The sequence below is a fragment of the Apis cerana genome, linkage group LG10 (genome assembly GCF_029169275.1).
Source record: "Apis cerana isolate GH-2021 linkage group LG10, AcerK_1.0, whole genome shotgun sequence".
Taxonomy (NCBI): Eukaryota; Metazoa; Arthropoda; class Insecta; order Hymenoptera; family Apidae; genus Apis; species Apis cerana.
This window is the reverse complement of record NC_083861.1, coordinates 2,686,482-2,704,747: the sequence shown is the minus strand read 5'-3', so window position 1 is coordinate 2,704,747 and position 18,266 is coordinate 2,686,482. Positions and strand designations below refer to the sequence as shown.

The 18,266-nt window shown below is 34.2% G+C and overlaps 1 protein-coding gene across 3 annotated transcripts; it reads left to right on the top strand.

The window, feature by feature from the left end:
- The first annotated feature begins 1,976 nt into the window (after positions 1–1,976).
- LOC107993050 (uncharacterized) lies at positions 1,977–17,024 on the top strand. Of its 3 annotated transcripts, XR_001765038.3 has the most exons (8): positions 1,977–2,735; positions 5,235–5,478; positions 8,652–8,913; positions 10,060–10,342; positions 11,044–11,232; positions 12,380–12,498; positions 12,582–15,043; positions 15,102–17,024. XR_001765038.3 is itself a non-coding variant. In XM_017049243.3 (7 exons), the coding sequence occupies exons 2-7, from the start codon at positions 5,413–5,415 to the stop codon at positions 14,057–14,059; spliced, it is 2,397 nt and encodes a 798-aa protein (XP_016904732.2). In that variant the 5' UTR covers positions 1,977–2,735; positions 5,235–5,412; the 3' UTR covers positions 14,060–17,024. The 3 variants fall into 3 exon arrangements, 2 of the variants coding, with proteins under 2 accessions (XP_016904732.2, XP_061936721.1); XM_017049243.3 differs by having other exon boundaries at positions 12,582–17,024; XM_062080737.1 differs by lacking the exons at positions 1,977–2,735; positions 5,235–5,478 and adding an exon at positions 6,072–6,468 and having other exon boundaries at positions 12,582–17,024.
- The last annotated feature ends 1,242 nt before the right edge of the window (positions 17,025–18,266 follow it).

Sequence of the window (18,266 nt, the reverse complement as noted above, 5' to 3'; positions counted from 1 at the left end):
TGAATAAAGCATACGAATTTATTAATTCAATGTAACATTCGTTTGTTTTTATATTTATTTTAATATTATACATGTATATATATCTTAAAATGATTGCTATTATTTATATCTGTTTGAAAAACAATTTTGATTAAAGATATTGCAAATTCAAATACGAAAATCTTGGATATATGTCTTTATTTTAAAATTCTTTTCAAAATTCAATTGAATCTCTAAAGTTTTTTATTAATTCTCTTATGTTATTAATGCACTAATTTTTAAAAAGAGAAATGAAATCATACTAACGAGGTATGGAATATAACTCTTGTTATATTATAATGTATCTAATTGTAAATAATAATATTCTATTTCTAAAAATGAATTAAAAATTTGATTTCATATTTGAGCATAATAATTATATTCGAATATCCATTACCAAGAAACCTAAAATATATTTACCATACATAGATATATATATATATATATACAGATGTATATATATATATATACATAGATATATATATCTGTTATTATATGAGATACAAGAAAGATATTTCATAGATCTGTGTAATCTATTTACCATTTTCCTGCAATGTTTTTTAACAATTTTAATATTAAAAAATTTAGGATTTTATTATTGATATAAACTTCTCGATATGCCTCACAGTATAATTGATGTATATTACTTGTCCTGTATGATTATATAGTTGATTTATATTATTACTTAACTCAAAATTAGTATTAATTATTATGATTTACTGTTAATTAATAAATAATGAATATTAATGTAAAATTACTATTCTAACCACTGTTACGACTACAAATGATATTAAACATATATGATGTAAAAATGGCAGAGGTCAGATGATCTCCAAAGTATTATATGTCACGTTTATTCTTATCTATATTACTATAGAAATTTAATAGGAAATGACTTCTCTTTCCTTTTATAAAAAATCAATGGAAACAATAATGAAGATGTAATCGAAAATAAACAATTTTTATCGTTATAATGAAAAATGATTTTCCTAGAATAATATATAATTTTTATATTTATAGCAATTAATCATGATAGTATATATATATTTTTAAGTGGAATAAAAATATATTTATACTTTCATGATATTATTTTCTAGATATGTACAAATACCTTTTTAAAATTAATAATTAATAATTTATTATTTGTATAATTTTATTTTTTACTGAGTCGATAATAATGGAAATGAATTTACTAAAATGACAAAGAAAAAGAGTCCCTACAAATCTAAAAAATTAAATATAGATTCTAACCCATGTGTTATTTATATATTTTAATCGATTAAAAAAAATCATATTATAAAAAATTACAATTATCGGATGAAATAAAAACCTCAAAGAAAAAGAGAATATAGTTCAACAAACTATCGATAGATGTCCGTAGTGCACGGAGCAAATATTGGCGGAATAATTTAAATCATGCTTACACTATTAATCGCATAATTTTATTAATTGTTAATTGCATAATCCTGTCATTCTCAAATTTAACAACGAAAACACAATCTTTTCTCTTAATTATTAATTCTCCAAATATAAAAAAAACAAAAAATATAGAGAAACAATCTTATCGAAATATTTCTTATATATATGTATATACCCATATATATGTAATATCTTATATCATACCCATAATATCTTATATATGTATATACCCAAAAAATATTTTTACGATCTATAAAATTAACTAAAACTAATAAAATTCCACGAATAGCACGCTAAATATTCCCGTACAAATCATCATCTTCCTCCTACAGAAACTAATTTTTCTATCAGAAACGAATAATCGCGATGAACGCAATTGTAATACTGGAATACATTTCTCGTTGTACATACCTCCATCGTTGTTCCACTTTTCTCAGGGGAAAAGCGCGTTTCCACATCCGTGAAAATAACTCGCGAATTACTCATCGTTCCCACAAAACTCGCAGAAAGCTCATCACGTCGCGACGCAGACGCATTAATTTTCTGGGGATCGCGATTTACACGTCTGGCACGTGGTTCCTCGTATAAAACACAAAAATGGCGGCGGTCACCACGAAGAAACACGAGTTAAACTCTCTAAACTCGGTTAAATCCCGTCCATTCCGACTATCTTACGACTTTTTCTTGAAAATTTAAAAAACATATCTCCTTCCGGACAATCATTATCCACGAAGACGATGTCCACGTCGAGGCGTCAGCGGCCAAGCCGGCTCGGCGCCAAAATCAGCTCACCAGTCGCGCTTTCCGGTCGGTGTTTTATAAATACTGCAGACAGTCGAAGTGTGCAGCGAACACGGGAGTCGTTGTAAAATCACGAAAGATCTCGGCAGACACGGTTTTACAGCTGCATGGACGAGTCGAATTCGATTTGTGGAGAAATAAATATATTCGTGCCGTCTAGATTGTGATTTTTTGTGATAAAGTGTTTGTGAAGTTGACTGTGGGGAAGTGTATACATGATTAAGTGGTGTTAGTGACATTTTCGTGGATTAATTGTAGCCCGGGTTGGCTGAGCGAATTCTTGGAACCAAGTGCCAAAAGTGTACGAATTAACACTAGCGTGTGCACGGAAGTTGGGAAAGAAACATTTTGTAAAGCGTATTCGTTTGAAGAAAGCGATAAGTTTCGATTGTGTTTCGGGAAAGTGCGATAAGAATCGAAGAAGTGATTGTTTAAGCGACAATTGTGATTTTCTGAAGAAGGATTGATCATTGTTCCGTGAAATTTTCTTAGATACAGTTGAGTATTCTATTTTCTCCTACTTTTATGCTAAAAAATTACATTTATTAAAAATTACATTATAACGAACTGTTAATCTATCCATCGTTACATATAAATTATATTCTATTTTAGAATATAATTTATACACATTGAATAATATTTCTATAATTAATTCCAATTAAATTATTTTGAAATGCAAACTATTTATTTTTAATTCGTTCGAAATCAAATCAAATTAGATAGATATGTATATATTAGAGAAAGAAGTTGTCGTATCCAGATGGATATGCAAACGATATAGTCAACGAAATTTGGCTAATGACGATGGATTCATATGTGCCGGCCGAGATTTGCAGCGTTTCGTTGTGTTTCAACTTGCGTAACAATTACATATCGCAAATCAAAAATACGAGTCTGTTAGATCCTCCATTAGCAAAATAGCAGCCATGCAAAATCAAAAGCAGGAACAACTTATTCGAGCGAATAATGTACAACTACATATGAATTATAGCTTGGAATCTGGTGCTATTTTTGTTCTCGGCACGTGTATGCTACACACTAACAACGATCTTTTCAGAACACCGAATAAATGCTTTAATATTCCTTCGTATAACCATCGAGAGTAATCGAGAACTTAAATTAAAAACTAGTAAATTAATTAATTCTAAAAATACTATCTGATCGTTTGATTATTAACATTTGATTTTCCATCATTTTATAAGCATCTTATTAAATTGTAAAACAAATTTAACGCGATTAACAATACGTACGTACATTTTTCATTCTTTATATTTCTATAATATATCCAACAATGTCGACAAAAAGTAAAATAATTAATTGATTATGGAACTAATAATAAAAAAGAATATAATAATAAAACTTAATTGAAATAACGTATGATAAAATTCCTGAAATTCTAGTATTATTTTAATATTAATCATGCCAATTATCAAATTTTTTGACGTCTTTAATTTTCGTGAGTGATATTACATTTTCATTTATCGATCAATCTTCAGAGGGGGAAAAAATTGCTGTTGTAACGATTTATCTCAAAATAATACAAACAATATACAAATATATTTTAAATTATAATTAAATAATTTAAGTTTGCGCTACAAACACCTAAACAACTGCCTATACACGGTAAAATGAGAAAAATGAATCTACTTATAATATTCTCGCTGGCTCTTTGAAAATTAATCTTCGCTTATTTCCAATTTAAAAAATCATTATTAAGAAATTATCAGATATGATCAGAAAAAATTAATCAAAATTAACGCATCTAATTTCTCTTCTCGAAATATCCTCCACTTTCAAGCTCTATTTTCACGGCTCTCCTCTTTCACCCCACGTTATTTTTCACCACTGCATCGATACCTCCCCCCTCTTTCTCATCTCCGTGCGAGCATGAATGTTTCATGGTCTGAATGCACCGCTCTGTATCGCGAAAACGCGTTCTCCATCGGAAGTAGCTGAACATCAAACGCGCGCGAGCTTTTTCGATCCTTTTCCACGATCTTTGAACACGATACAACCAAGTATCTTTTTCCTTCGAGACGAAATGGCAGTTCAACCTTCCCCGACGCAAGGCGCCATTCACCAAACTTTTCTCTCTTCTCTCTCTTCCTCTCTCTCTCTTCCCAGCTTCTCCTTCCGCCACTTTTTCCTTCTTCCATCCCGCCTTCGCCCTTTTCCCTCCACCACCCTGTTTCTCTTTCCTCCCATTCATGAGGAGACCGTGTGCCCACTTACGAGCTTTGTAACTCGGTGAAAACGCGTCGTTACCCCGCACAGGCGCACAAAGGGCGCATTATCTAAAACTTACGCTTTCGCTTTGCGGCTACGCGGAAGCACGTGATCGCGGTTTAAGTGGCTTTCGGCAAACTTTCCCCTACCACTCTTCGCCACCACTTTGGCGAACGCTTTAATTCTCAACAGGATCTTGTTGTTACAAAACGCCGCCAGCCTGATATGGTGGATTCTAATTCTAACGCCGTTTACGTAACGCTCGAGAAAACGCAATGGAAGTTAATCGGACAAATTTGTTACAAGTTGTTCTTTGGGGATTTCCGAGAGGGGTTTAGAGAATCCCTTTTGGTCAATTTCGACCTGTTATATTATGGAAGTTAAAGTTAAAGTTTCTTCGAATTTGTTAATTGTAATAGTATTTTTTTTTTTTTTGAGTGCTTTAAACAGGTAATATTTAAGTGTCTTGGTAATTCTTAATTAATTTAAATTTTTCTTTATTCATGCAAATATTTGAAAATCCCATCACAGGATAAACATATTTTCATTTCACTTCGTTTCGTCACTTAACTCTGCCAAGGCTCTCCAATTTTTACGTTTTATTCTCATTTCATCTCCAAGAAAGTAAAATGATCATTAACATTTAAAAAGAAAAAATAAATCTTAAATGAACGAGTAAAAATTTCCATCAATTATTCGACACAAATGAAACATTAATTATTAAATAATAATCGATCCAATTACTTCAAAAAGATTCATCAATTTCACAGAAATGATTCAAAATTGAATCGACAACGCGAGGGCGTGGAAAACAAAAGCGAGGATCCTTCATCGCGAGATGACAGAATGCGAGATTCGTGATCTCTTCGTCGATCATTGCGGACAGTTAAACGAGAATTTTGGCTTCAATTCGAGCCTGTGGCGAGCGATCGACGACCGTCCGTCAGAATGAGCTTAATGAAGAAGGCCATCGGCGGCTCCATTCACAGGATACGAGAGTTCGAGCTCGAGAAGGTAACTCGATTGGAGAGAATCGAATCTTCCTCGTGATACGACCAACCCTCTTTTTTCCCTTCCTATTCCTTCGCTGCTCTTTTCCATCCATCGTTCTACGATCCCTTTTGATGGCTCTGCTGGGCTAATATGATTTTTCGATCGATTCGATCGACTAAAGCTATTGGTCCAATCAGAAAGAGATGAATAAACACGATAAACGTAAATTAAGAGTGCCGAATCATTACTCGATCTTTTAGTGGGTTCTCTGATTGTTTGATATCGTACAGGAATTAATTTGATTATTGGTTTTCTTCTTTGGCATTTTCTGCTGGCATTTGATACATTTTTGTTGTAATGAAGACTTGATACGAGATTTTTAGTCGTCGATATGATAAATTTTAAAAACTTATGGAACATTCGTCGAAATTTCATGCTTGAGGGGAAAAAAATCACACTATTAATTAAAATGGAGGAAAGTAAAATGGAATATTAGAGTTATTGTATTGTATTAAGTATTAAAAAGAAAATTTATAGTAACAACTATTCAAACTCGAAATAATGGATATCAGAATTGTTATTTTACAATTATGTAAAATTATGCAGATTCTTGGCTGTTTACATCAATAAATTTCAAGTTGCACATTGTAGTAAATTGGTAGTAAATAAATTTTACAAATTTTCAGAAAGCCATAAAGATTTCGACTTTTATAAGAAACTCAATATAACTCGTGAACAAAGCTTTTATTTCTTCAACTTATATCCCTCTAAAGTAACTAAATAAAGAAGTTGGCATTCGACTCTACTTATGGATCATTGTAAAGAGATTCTTCAACTTTTTCCTTAATCAAAGATCAAACAAAAGCCAACATTCTTGGCTGCGATCTTCTATGAATCACGAGCGGAATGAACAAGCTCAAAAAACAACAACAAAATCATTCTTCAAATAAATTCGACTAATCGTTCCACTGATCAAAAGGATTCTCAAGATTAAGTGACGTTTCGTTAAAGGTACGTGTCGGAACTATATCTACCTTTTTATCGAAATATATTTTTAGAAATATACTCCTTCTTCTTCAATGAATACGAGTATGATAATTTGAATAAAGAAATGTAAAAAATTCAAAGATATGTAATTTGGTTTAATTGATAATTAATATCAGTGAACGCGAAACTATTTGCCAATGATATGACCTTTTTAAAATATTTAATATAGAGTTGTAAATGATAAGTACAAAATTGTTGGCACTTATACAAGAATTAAGACTTGAAATCTATCTTACTTATTTAAAGTAATTTACGTTTCTGAATTAAATCTAACGAGAGCTGAAGAATTATGATAATCAATTATTGACAATTCTATAATAAAATTAATCCTATAATAAAATCCTACTCGATCTAATAAAATCCTAATCGATCGTTAAACAAGATTTTCAAATAATATAATATTTTATTATTTTGATTACGTTAAAATTAAAACTATATTCGGATAGTTATCGAAAAGGGTTATATTTCTGAAAAATTCCTAGCATCTCTAGTTCTATCATTCGCCATTTTCAGAATAAATCTCTAATGAAAAACTTTACTTCCCAAAATCAAGTAACATAGTAAATTTTCCTGAATCATTCATCTTCAATCTTCAAGATTTATATTCGATAATAAATAATGTTTCACATTCAATTAATCGTACGTATCGAGAGGATCATTTATAAAAGAAGAACATACATTTCTAAAAAAATTTCAAATAACTTCATTTCCTGTACTTCCATTTTCTTCAAGTGGGCATAATATAGTAATAATTTTCGTTAAGTGGTCGCATTCACTCTGTAGAGGCAAAGTATATTTCCAGAAAATTACCTCTCTTCTCCATTGAATGCAAATAAGGCACGTATCTTCCAATGTCTCAACTGTTGCAAACATATTAGGTGCCGTTTAACGAACCACTACCGTATTTAACAATAATCGAATTCCCTGGTCACATAATTCACGTGGCCGCGTTTCCAGCCACAAGTTACCGTCGAGATCCAGAAATAGTGGTATGTTAAGCGCGACATATACACCTAGACCGATTTCCTGGCACTAAACCAACTTTCTCGCTCGATGCCCACTTTATGACAGTGCACGACGCGATTGTAACCTTTAACACCTCGAACGAGTCATGCGAACAGTCTGCTTGCGGCGTGTTCGAGTATAATAAAACGACGTTGGGATCATCCATTGTCCCATTCGTGTTCCTCCAAGGTGTTTCGAGAGACTTTGGGAAAGCTGAGAATCTACTAAAACTGTTACGAGAGATGTTTATGTACTCGATTCTAAAGTTACCGTGAAATATGTGTCACTTTGAACAGAGACAGCTTCCTTTTTAGATTTTTAGAACACGTTTCGCGTGTAAATCATGCATCTTTTGTACGGGAAGTACGATGTTAACGCGATTTCTTCTTGAAGTTTATGTTCGTTTGCGAATTATGAATGACTTTTTTCAGAGGTGGAATTTTTTTCAGAGCGAGAGATACATTTTGAACGAGAAATTTTTCGCGAATGTATGAGACGAGAAGTTGTAGTGTGGAAGTTTTGTTTCTTTCTAAAGGCGAGGCAGAGTCAAACCGTAGTTTTTCGATAAAGAGGGTGAATCATAAATCACGCGAATGAATAATAGTCTAAAATTTCCGTAGTTTCTAAAATATAGATTATGAAAAAATATTATTTTCTCTCCAGAGAGAAAATTGTTCAGAATAAAAAATTGCAAACGACTGAAACAAACCCTTCAATCCTCAAAATTCTAAAAAAAAAATATAAAAAATCTAACCTCTCCAAACTTCTCTACATATGATAAATCGTATAAAAACAGGATGGAATTCGCCATTTCCAAAAGTTAATTAAAACTCCATTAATTAAAATTACAGGGAATAAAATTTATCAATGATTTTCAAATGTAAAATTAATCCAATCCTAACCCTTCATTAACGCACGAACTACTCGTCAATGTAAAAAAGAAAAAACAAATCCTCTTGCTTCCAAAACCTATCCCAACCACTCTATCGAAATGGTGCAGCGAAATCTAATCGAAAATACACACATTTTCCATATCTCGATGTAAAAGAACAGTTGTTGCATCGCGTCTTAATATTCGCCATTCGTTCAATCCTGTTTAAATTAAGAACAGCTGAATCCTTGCGCTTTACTCTGTCGAACAGGTGAATTTGATCGACGAGTTCGATATCCTGCAAATCGTAGGCGAGGGATGGTTCGGCAAAATCCTGCTGACCGAGCACCGAAGCACCCAGACCGAGATGGTGCTGAAGGCTCTGCCGAAGGCGTACACCGGCATCTCGGACTTCTTTCGCGAGTTCCATTACGGGCTACACCTGGCCGCGCACAGGAACATCATAACCACCTACGACGTGGCCTTCGAGACTGCTGGCTTCTACGTTTTCAGTCAGGAATACGCACCACTCGGTGAGAGATTTTCAGGAATCGATCCAGTTATCCGATATTAATAATCAAAAACTCGATTTGAACTTTATTTCATTCAAATTAAATCCTCTCGTCGTCATTGATTGGAAATTCTTTGCGCTCAATCGATATTTAAAATCAATTTTGTCAAAATAATAAAAATTGAATGCTTTATTATACTCTCATTGAAGATAAAGTTCGGCTTCTGTTCACTTGAATCTTGAAAGAACGTTTCAAATAAATGTGAGAAAAAAAAAGAGTGCATACGTTCATCGATCCATTTGTTGATCGTCCTTTATTATTTGTTCGATCGCGTAATGAATACCAACTTCCTTTTTTACGATTTCGATGATTCTACAAATATGGAGTAGACGTTGTGCCGTGCATGTGGGATTAATACCTTAAAAGTAATATTCTTGGGAGCTGCGGGACCTCAGATGCGAGGGATAATGGAATATTTGATGAGGCGGAATCTCGATCGAGTTACGAAGAAGAAGAAAAAAAAAACAAAGGGCAGCGAAATGTCGAGCCGATGAATTATTGCCTCTTTTTAAAATTTTTATTGCTTTTTATCGAATAATCCTCTGGCAATGCATTTTACTTATTCTTGGTAAAATATCCATCAAGGTTAACCATGATGATGACCAGACATTGTGTTTACCACATTCCATAGAAATTTGGAACCAAGCCGAAATAGTTGCAGTATAATAGTTAAGATTTTCATGAAATAAAGGAATGCTCGTGTGTGCGTGAAAATTATTTTTGAATAAAATTATACGCACAACGAATCTCTGTCTGTTTCAAAGACGTTTCACTTTTAAATAAGTTCTTCTGAGATATTCCATAAAGATAACATTTTTTAATCCTTAATAAAACATATCTATTAAATTTAAAAAGCAGTAACTTTTATTTTTCTTCTTCGACCAAAATTTTTACTTCTCGTTTCATCCTCTTACTTTGCTCCTCGATTCTTATGTTATTTATTCAATGACTATTCTATAACTTTCACTTTCTCCATTATTTTCAGCGAATGAAAAGATATTCTTCTTCGTTTGCATATCCTTATCATATCATTTTTATCTCATTTAAATTTCGTTATATCTCATCGATTTAAATTTTATTATATCTAAAATGATTCGCCATTTTTAGGAGACTTAACGTCCAACGTGACAGAGACGGGGTTAGGCGAGCTTCACGCGAAGAGGGTTGTAAGGCAATTGGCGGCTGCTGTGCATCATATTCACAGTCGAGAATTGGTGCACCGTGACATCAAGCTCGACAATATTCTCGTGTTCAGAAGTGACTTCTCGCGGATCAAGTTATGCGATTTTGGAGAAACAAGACGAGTGAACACTGTGGTGCGACGACACAACGAGTGGCTGCCATATTCGCCGCCCGAGGTATTGCAGATCGACACTGACGAAACGTACAAGTAATTATACGATTGAACCATTATCAGCAATTAATACAATATTTTATTCCCTATTTATGTTATTATATTTTTATATATATAGATTTCATAATTTTGAAAGTTCAAAGAAATTGTTTCCTTCCTTTTTAAATCATGACAATTTATACAGGATATTAAGAAATATGTAAATCAGGAAGGATTTATCAGACAAGCCAAAAGGCAAAGACAAGTTAATACAAGAAATTTAATTTTTCACTAAGAATAATATATTGTAGGAATTATTTCTCAACAGCTAAATACCAAGCAATGAAAAATAATAATATTCAATCTTTCCAATGATATAATCATGAATATGTAATCAAGCTTGCATATGCATCATATAAATTTTTTATGAATTAATAAATAATTCATACGAAATCGTACGTGAATATAAATTTGAAATCAATAATAATAGCACAATAAATAAATCTTAAAATATCTTAAAATTATTTACCATTGAAAAGATAAGAAATCTTTATTCTATCTACATTTTCTAATAATTCTCGATATACCATAACCATAAATCTTCGACGAAATTGATCTCGTCCTTTGTGAAACTTTTATCAAGGTATATATCCACCCACCATCGTTTAAAAATGGAAGGATTGATCCTTCGAAATCGCGTGATCATGAATGACAAAATATACGTATTCGTGCATTTTATTTACGTTTGGCGTTTTCAGAGCTCTCACGTCGCACGACGTCTGGCAATTCGGCATTGTCCTATTTGTCTGTCTGACCGGATGTTTGCCATGGCAGAAGGCGGCGTTGGACGATCCGCGTTACACCAGATATCAAAACTGGCACAACGCGACGCTCAACATAGCCAAGAAACCGAAATTATTTCAGCTGATCAGCTCACGGGCGCAGAGGTCAGTTTCTTATTGTGGATCAGGCGCCAGCCTCTGTTAAATTGCCGCTGGAATATTCTTGTCAAATTATTTTGGCATTTAATATTCGTAAGAATTAATGGAAGGATTATGGGCGATTATTAATTATACAAAGGATTTTATATACTGTGTTTTCGAAACTTGTATCTTCGTTCCGAGATCTGTTGATTAATTTTTTGAGTATTCCAAGACACGATGTTATATTATACATCCCATTTAAAAAAAAAAAATGACAACTTTGAAGTCTTATTAAAATCTCGAATTATTTTATCATAGTGAATTTAGATATTTCGATTCGGATTGTGTCTTTGAATTTTCTAATTTTTTATTTTGGATCAATTTTTAAAATTCACAGAACGAATAAAACGAATCTTTTAGATCGTATCTAACTAAATAGTTGAACGTATAAATTGATGTCAAAATCGTTAAAGGGATAGGAAGTTGATAAAAAGAAAATTCAAGGCTGATATTACGTGTTAAAACAAACAAAAGGGTTTGCGGTGCAACAGATTATATTCCGAGGTCGCTTAAAGAGGGCAATACCGAGAAATGTTTCCATTTTAGCTTTGGTTTGTTTTCGAAACAAGCGCAAGAACGTGTAAAACCAATCCACCCCCGAATTAAATGATTTATTGTCTCTGAACCATTATCGAACGTAAAGAAATAACGAATATCTTATTTATGGATCAAGATACGAATTATGAAATTTACGAAATCAATTTCAACTTATTACATTACATAAGGTCTGAAGCTTTGAAAATCTATTTAAAGAATCAAGCTGTTGTTACTAGGATCTCCCATAAATTTATTTAAAATTTGATATTTCACTAGAAATATTTAAAATTACAATCGATATAAATAAAAATAAATTAAAACATGAGTTTAACATAAGACAATTTTTCCAAAAAAGTTATTAAAAAAAGAAAGATTTCGTTAAATTTAATAAGAGATTAACCATTTCTAATTAACCATTTCAACAATAAGTCAATTATAAAAATTTCCTTGTATTAAATTACAATTGGATCCAACTTACTCGAGATATCTATTTTCACGACGAATTGATCGTTCTAAAATATTCAACAACATGATACTTTAATATTTTTTAATCATTTCCTCGATATTCACACAGAATGTTCAAGCGATTGCTGGATCCTAAGGCCGAGAAGCGACCCGTGAGCGTCTTGGAGGTAAATAAATACTTGGAGGACAGGTGGCTAGCGAAACTCGGTGCCGAGAAGGCGATGAACGGTAACGATCGATCCGAATTAATCTCTCTCTCTCTCTCTCTCTCTTATTCCTCCATCCACCTCATTGATTCGACGTTTGCACAGGTGGCGCCGACGAAAGGGACGAGCTATGTCCCTCGATGTACAGTTTCCACAGCTCTCTCGAGGAGAAGAACCAACTGCTTCACACCCTGACCACGTACGGGATCGAAACAACGGTGGACAGAGCCAAGAAGAAGGATCGGATCAGGGAATGGATTCAAGCGAGCGCTATAGTCGAAGAGTACGAGGAAGACGAGTCGGACCTAAACGAGGATATTCGTGTCGTCTACGAGGACGAGGACGAAGAGCCTAGCTCGATGAAAGGGAGACATTTCCCCGAAACTCGTCCAGTTGTCAGGAACGAGACGAGGAGGCACAAAAATCGAACACACGGCTCGTCGGCCAGGAAAAGACAGCCCATCAAAAGACAGCCTACCGAACGAAAGATCCCATTCGCCCCTCAAGTAGCCGAGGAACGAGAAACCATAGCCAGATTCGCCAGTTTCCCCAACGGCGACCCCAATTTGGCACTTCTCAAGAATGGAACGAGTAACGATACGACCTCTCCCCTGTCTCTAAAAGCCGAGGCCAATGTGGAAGATCGGAAAGCATCGATGAACGGTCAAATGATCAATAATTGCCCAATAATGACGAGCCTGAACGTTCAAGACGAATCCATTCTAACCAACAGCGGAGGGAATGGTTTCAAACCTAATTCTCAAGAAACGAAACCCACACTCTCCCCCCAACTGGAGTTCCAGGATCATCGAGCCGCCATCGATAACGCAAGTTTGTCGAAAAATCCACAGCTCCCGAATAGAAAGCATCGATCGCAAACCGCCCCGTTTCCGGCCTCACCGGAACTGCTGAACGGAAGCGGAGGATCGGAGTCCTCCGCCAGGAGAAGCCAGTCGGCCGTGGTGCTGGCCAATTCCACGCAACAGCCAGACAGGTCGAAAATGGGGATCGGCCGACCTGTGGAGAGGTCAGTGATGCCGGTAACGAACGGGCAATCGTCGGTGGCTCGAGGCGAGAGCGCGGCCCCGAGAGCTGAACATCGATCCGCGACGCAATCGATGTCTCGAGTAGAAAACGCACCGGTGGCGATGCTGCCTCGAGTGGAGAATCAATCGAACGTGGCCAGAAACGAGAAATCCGGGCCGACCGGACCCATTGCGATGAATCCGCTCGCGTTGCCGGCCGCCTCTCACCTCGTCATGCAGAGCTTCAACGCGATGCAAGGTATCAACAATCAGGTCGTGGCTGGGGATAATAACAACAATCCTGGCGTGAATTCGCCTAGGAATAGCTCTTGCTCCACACCTAGCAAGGTACTCACGCCTAAGAACAGCCCGACCACCACCCCTGCGAGGACGTGTACGCCACCCAAGCACAAGGGGAGTCTCAGGGTCGAGGAGAGCGTCGTTTACTACGGCAAGGACCCGTTCGAGCATTATGGGATCGCGCAAGGGGCGATTCTGAGGGACAGAATCGCTCGACGAGGCTCGATGGAGAGCGAGAACAGATCTGTTAGTAATTGAGGATCGATGTTTGATTTCGGTTTCGCGTGACACTGGAGGTTGGAGGATGGGGAGGTTGTCGAAGGCTGGCGCGGATTGCGGATGGGACGTGACACTGTACATCGTGTCCTGGTTTGGCCACGGTATACGCGTCGTGTTTCTGGCTACGTAGCCAGACGAGTATTTGGAGGAGGAGAAATTTGGTCACGTTGGGGAATAGGTGATTGATATTATACGTATTGACGAGGTTTGATACCATGTATTTGGGGGATCGAACGTGATCGCTTTATGGTTTATTTTGAATTCGGGGAGGGGGGTGTTGGAGATATTTTTCCAAGATGTTGTTTTTCATATGAAACGATATTTTTTTTGAAATTGAATACCAACGATGGAATGGAATATTTGAAAATGATCGCTAGAGATGTAGCGTAGAGTTTAGTACTAATTTAACAAAGCAAAGTTATCTGGCAGTAGAACCAGCTTTATTTGGAATCGATTCGCGTAACCGTCGTGTAAAAATCGTATGAATTCGATTATTTCGAGGAGAAGAATAAAATATTCGTTCAAGGTATCTATCGAGGATGAAAGAAAGTTGTTGTTAAGTAAAGTACGACGAACGAACATGATACATTCTATTCGCAATAAATATCACGAACAGTATTAAAACGGTCCAAAGAGAAAAGAAAAGAAACGAATAAAATATCGCTGTTACAGGCGATATAATACAATAAAGAAGGTACATCGCTCAATTCGATCGATCGTATTATGCCTACCCAACTATGTGTCAAACGATACGACATATAACAGTGCATCGTCAAATGTGTCCCGTTTGTTGGAAACGTGCCATTACAGAGATTCTTTTGTTCCTTCGTTGTCGATTCTTACATTGAACGGCCAATGTATCGTACACGCTTGTGTCGAATAATTAATGAATTATTGTTTCGTTTATCGTTTTCTTTTCGTTGCAACAGGACACGCCCAACACCATCGAACACGGACATAAAGGTAAACGATAATGCGATGTGATCATTATATTTTGAAACCGATGTGTCGTGTATTTCAGGAACTATTTACATATTTGTGATCGTCGATCAGCCAGCAAGAGTGGAGGCGGACAAATTTTGGCACCTCACGTCCGGAAAACAAGACGTCTTGCTCTTGACTGTGGAATACTTTTGATTATTTAGGGTTTTCGATCGTGAATGATACGAGTCGGCCCATCGAGACCAAACTGGTGGGTGTAAATATGGGAGAAAATATGGAACGGATTCTCAAAATTTATGTGTTCAGAGGATACAGGAAAAATGAGAAAAGTGATTAATTCCTCGATGAATTAAAACTATATGCAAAAATTCTGCTTTTGTAATCAGATATTATGCAATCATATTCGATTGCTCATATCACTGTTAATATATATTTATCAATTATTATTTATTTTAATCGAGTAAATATACATGTTTCGATAAATTTCGTCGTAATTCTCAAATAGACTGAACTGAATATAAACGAGAATGTTACTCTATACATAATCTAATCTAAAATAAGTTATCTTTCTCTCGTTTAAATATTTTCTCGTGATTATGATTTGTGCATTATGATTTTAGAAATGAAATGAAGATACGATAGAAAAACAACACGTATAAACATTATTAAAAAAATCGAAAAAAGTCGAAAATTTTAAACTGTTTAAAAAAAAACACAAAGATACATTACGATAAAATCTGTTTATATCTTCCAGATCCATAAATTTTCAAAATTAAAATATTTACATGTCTCTATATGACACCCACTAAATTTCATCTCGATAGACCGACCAGGAAAAGTATCTCGCCATTGAAGAAAAATATCCGGAATTCTGTTAAATTCTGCTAAATTCTGTGTCGCTCGCTATTCCACTCTATTCCAAGACGATGTTAAGATTCTAATTGATTCTAATTGAAATGTAAATATTACATTGCACACCGTGACATGTTTCTCCGTTCACCACGGAGTGGTCGAAGGTGTGGCAAACGGAATGTGACGTGATTTCGATTAATTGTGATAATAGAAGACCCGTAAGATGACTTTCAAATCGTTTATCTATCCAATTGGAACCGTTCCAATAAATTGTTGCGCGCGAAGGATGTATAATTTTGTTAGTTATGAATGGTGTTACATATATTTAATAATGTATTATTGTAAATAAGTGTTCCACGAATAAACGAGGATAAAACACGGATGATAAAAATCGATGATCTAATTTAAATGCGTTTTATTATTGCATTCTTATTAATTAGTGTGAATTTATCTTATCGCTATTGCTCTTCTTCCATTGGAAATCTTTAATACAAATTTTTTCCAAAAAATAAAAAAAGGAAAAATACAAGAGTGTAAAGAGTAAAAGATAAAGAGAGTGCATAGAAATTCCGAGAAATGATAACAGATGGCAGCCAAGGTTACGAAGCAACGAGGGTGAGAAAGTGTGACTCAAATTGTTTTCTTGGCAATTATTAAACAAAGATATCTTAATAAATCGTTTCGATGTATTTTGAGATTCATTGGAAATAATATGCGACGGCCATTTATAGATGTTTATTCGACAAATATTTATCATCGAGATATAATGGACAAAAATGAAATGAAACGAACGATTCTAATAACAATTTATCTGTGTAACTTTAAAATATAAGTAGATTTTCTTGATAAATGTATGTAAGATCCGTAATTTATATTGACACGAATTATTTTTCTTCCATTTATCGAATTCTTTGATTCGATCTCGTGAGAAATTCAAAATGTTTTTTTTTTCATTTAAATTTCTTTCCATGATATTAAATTACTTTTTTTTAATATAAATAAACCGAATCTTACATACGTAATAACAAAAAGAATATCATATTATAAGTTAAACGAATCCTATCTAATAATAAAAGATTTTGCAAAATTAAATTTAATTACGATATGTATACGAAATAGCAAATAAATATAATAAATACAATTTACAAAAGCTTTGTAAAAATATTAATCCCAAGAATTTTAATATCCCGAGTCGTTTCACTATGAATGCCAAGAGAAACTTTCACAAAAAGAAGAGAAAAACTTTCATCAAAGTTTCCCAAGAGAACAACCTCATCCCAACATTGCAAAAACACCGTACAGAAACAAGACCATCTCTCTTCATTATCAACTCGACCACTCGAACAATTTCAATATTCATAAAAAATTCATTCTCCAAGCGAATCGATTCAATTTTCACGAATCAATCAAATTCTAAAAATAAATATTACTCTACCAATGAAATCACCACGATTAATAATATCCTAATATCCTAGATCGACCATGAAAAAACCTATGAAAGCAGACCTCGTAAAGTTGTAATTGATATTTCTTTTTTCTTTTTCCTCCACTTTCAAATGCACCATCGTTCAAAATTATCCACATACATAATTGATGATGGATATTTTCTAATTATAAAATTATATATTTAAATTTGTACAATAATTCAATAATAATACTTTCATGTAATCGTAAAAAATTGATATTAATGGTAATACAATTTTTACAATAATTATAATAATTAATTTATTTATAAATTATATATATCCACACAAAAATAATTAATTTATTAAACGTATACAACGTTCGTGCGCGAAGCAAAACGCTCTGTTCCGCTCCGTGTTCGAAAGACGATTAAATCGATTTTGGATATCAATGACAATCGATGTTATTATTTCTTGTCCCGCCGTTTATGTAACCCATAACATTGCACTGCGGTTATCGAAACTCGTAATAATATAAACATAAGAATCTCGGAACGTAAGAATTGAAACAAAATAATTTATTTTGTGCAAATATTTTTTTTAGCAAAATATTAAAATACCGTAATATCATAAAATTAATTTGAAAAATGTAACGATCAACGAAATAAATTTTTTCGTCGATTAAAAAATTGTAATATAAATCAATTTTACCGATGCATCAACATCATATTTCTCTCACACATACACGTGAATAAAACAAATGTATATATCAACGAATCATGTATCTAATTTTAATATACCTATTTAATCATCAATTATAATTCCCATCCATAAAAAGATATCAAACACTACAACGCAACCCACCGTTCAATTACACCCCACAAAGCGGCTCGAGCCTTTTAAAACATCGGATAACCCTACGTGTTACTCGCGTCTTTGGCAGCCTTGAAACACCATCCATCTAATCCACGCGACAATCCACGAAACCA